Genomic DNA, 2,195 nt, shown 5'->3' on the forward strand with positions numbered 1-2,195 from the left:
ATGGCGCACAGGAAGCCTGGGAAGATCAAGAAGGCTGCTGAAGAGGCAGCAGCGGAGAACCACCAAGGGATGCCTAAAGCCAAAAGACAGCGCCGTGCAAAAGGTGGCATTGCCGCACCCAAGAGCGATGTTTGTCAGAACTGTGAGAAGGGAGGTGAACTACTCATATGTGAGGCTCGATGCCGTGGGGCATTTCACTTAGAATGCCTTGGGTTAAGGGAAGCACCCAAGAGGAAATTTATTTGCAAGGAATGTCGCTCAGGGGCCCACAGGTGCTTTATCTGTAAACAAACTGGGGAGGATGTTAAAAGGTGCCTCCGGCACTTGTGTGGCAAGTTTTACCATGCCACCTGTGTCCAGAAATACCCACCTACTGTCATGCAGGACAGGGGCTTTCGTTGCTCAATGCATTCCTGTATAACTTGCCACGCTGCTAATCCAGCTAGCAGTTCAGCATCAGATGGCCATCTGATGAGATGTGTACGCTGCCCTGTGGCGTATCATGCTAAAGACCTTTGTCTGGCGGCTGGGTCGAAAATCCTGACACCTAATAGTATCATCTGCCCTAATCATTTTATACCGAAGGAGGGCTGCAAAGATCACAAGCAGGTTAACGTTAGATGGTGTTTCGCCTGCTCGGAGGGAGGCAACCTTTTGTGTTGTGAATCCTGCCCTGCTTCTTTCCACCTGAAATGTGCTGGCATTGAGTTTCCTGAAGGAAAATGGTATTGCAATGACTGTAGGGCTGGTAAGAAGCCTCGTTACATGGAACTGGTATGGGTTAAAGTTGGCCAGTACAGGTGGTGGCCAGCTGAGATCTGTCACCCTCAAAATGTACCACCTAACGTGATTGATATGGCACATGACATCGGGGAATTCCCTGTGCTCTTTTTTGGCTCCAATGACTATCTGTGGACGCACAAGGCCAGGGTATTCCCCTATTCAGAGCAAGATACAAACAGCAGTGCTAAACCAAGTAGGGGAATAGATGCCATCTATAAGAAAGCTCTGAAGGAAGCGGCCTTGAGGTATGAAGAATTAAAGGCTAAAAAAGAACTGAGACAGCTGCAAGAACAACAAAAGAATGATAAGAAGCCAGCACCGTATAAACATATCAAGATGAACAGACCTGTGGGTCGGGCACAGATCTTTACCGTAAGCCCATCGGATATCCCCGGATGTAATTGCAAGGCAACTGATGAAAACCCCTGTGGGAGAAAGACAAATTGCATCAACCGCTTATTGTCATGTGAGTGCCACCCTGCAGTCTGTCCCGCTGGGAAACGCTGCCAAAACCAGTGCTTTGTTAAGCGCCAGTACCCAGAGGTGGAAATTTTTCGCACGTTAGAGAGGGGCTGGGGTCTCCGAAACAAAACAGATATCAAAGAGGGTGACTTTGTGGGGGAGTATGTGGGGGAGCTGATCGATGACGCTGAATGCAAGGCTCGGATCCGTCAGGCCCAAGAACAAGGGGTCACTAATTTTTACATGCTCGCTTTAGATAGATACAGGGTGATCGACGCGGGAAGCTGTGGAAATTATACCCGTTTTATGAATCATTGCTGCCTTCCCAACTGTGAAATGCAGAAGTGGTGTGTGAACGGAGACACCCGCGTTGGGTTTTTTGCCCTATGTGACATTCAAGCGGGCACAGAACTTACTTTCAACTACAACTTTCAAACGTTTGGGAGTGGAAAGGACATCTGTAAATGCGGAGCCCCAAACTGTACTGGTTTTTTGGGCGTACAACAGAAGGTAACTTCCAAACTTTCGTGTCGGAAAAAGTGACGGATCCCTCCCCCTAAATCTTTATTTGAAGATGTGTCTGAAATCATGACAGCGAATAGTTGTCAGGGCAACAATTTGCTAACTAAGCATTCTGATGATCGGTCGAATAACACTGGAGAGGACCTTTGAATATTGTTAAAATGTTTTGAGAGACCTAACTCCTATCTGGGGACATCTTCCTAGCTAAATACCATGGAAAATAGGAATCATTGAAGTGGGTTACTTGCCACGATTTTACTGGTGTCAGCTGATCTTACTCAAATTTCCTAATAAGCTGGTTAATATAACACTGCCAATAAACATAGGATCCTTAATCTAAAAAAAAAAAAAAAAAATCTGTGATGCAGCTAAGATTTTTATCCTTGCAAGCTAATAGTCAGCCAACCACAGTTTCAAGGATGCTTGCA

The 2,195-nt window shown here is 46.5% G+C and overlaps 1 protein-coding gene across 1 annotated transcript; it reads left to right on the forward strand.

The window, feature by feature from the left end:
- On the forward strand, positions 1 to 1,788 carry LOC118720173 (histone-lysine N-methyltransferase, H3 lysine-36 specific). The gene has a single exon (XM_036440091.1). The coding sequence runs from the start codon at positions 1 to 3 to the stop codon at positions 1,786 to 1,788; it is 1,788 nt and encodes a 595-aa protein (XP_036295984.1).
- The last annotated feature ends 407 nt before the right edge of the window (positions 1,789 to 2,195 follow it).

Source organism: Pipistrellus kuhlii, unplaced genomic scaffold, assembly GCF_014108245.1.
Source record: "Pipistrellus kuhlii isolate mPipKuh1 unplaced genomic scaffold, mPipKuh1.p scaffold_m20_p_16, whole genome shotgun sequence".
Lineage (NCBI taxonomy): Eukaryota > Metazoa > Chordata > Mammalia > Chiroptera > Vespertilionidae > Pipistrellus > Pipistrellus kuhlii.

Excerpts from the sequence above, each read along its gene's own strand:
- LOC118720173 (XM_036440091.1), top strand. The coding sequence starts at position 1 with ATGGCGCACAGGAAGCCTGGGAAGATCAAGAAGGCTGCTGAAGAGGCA.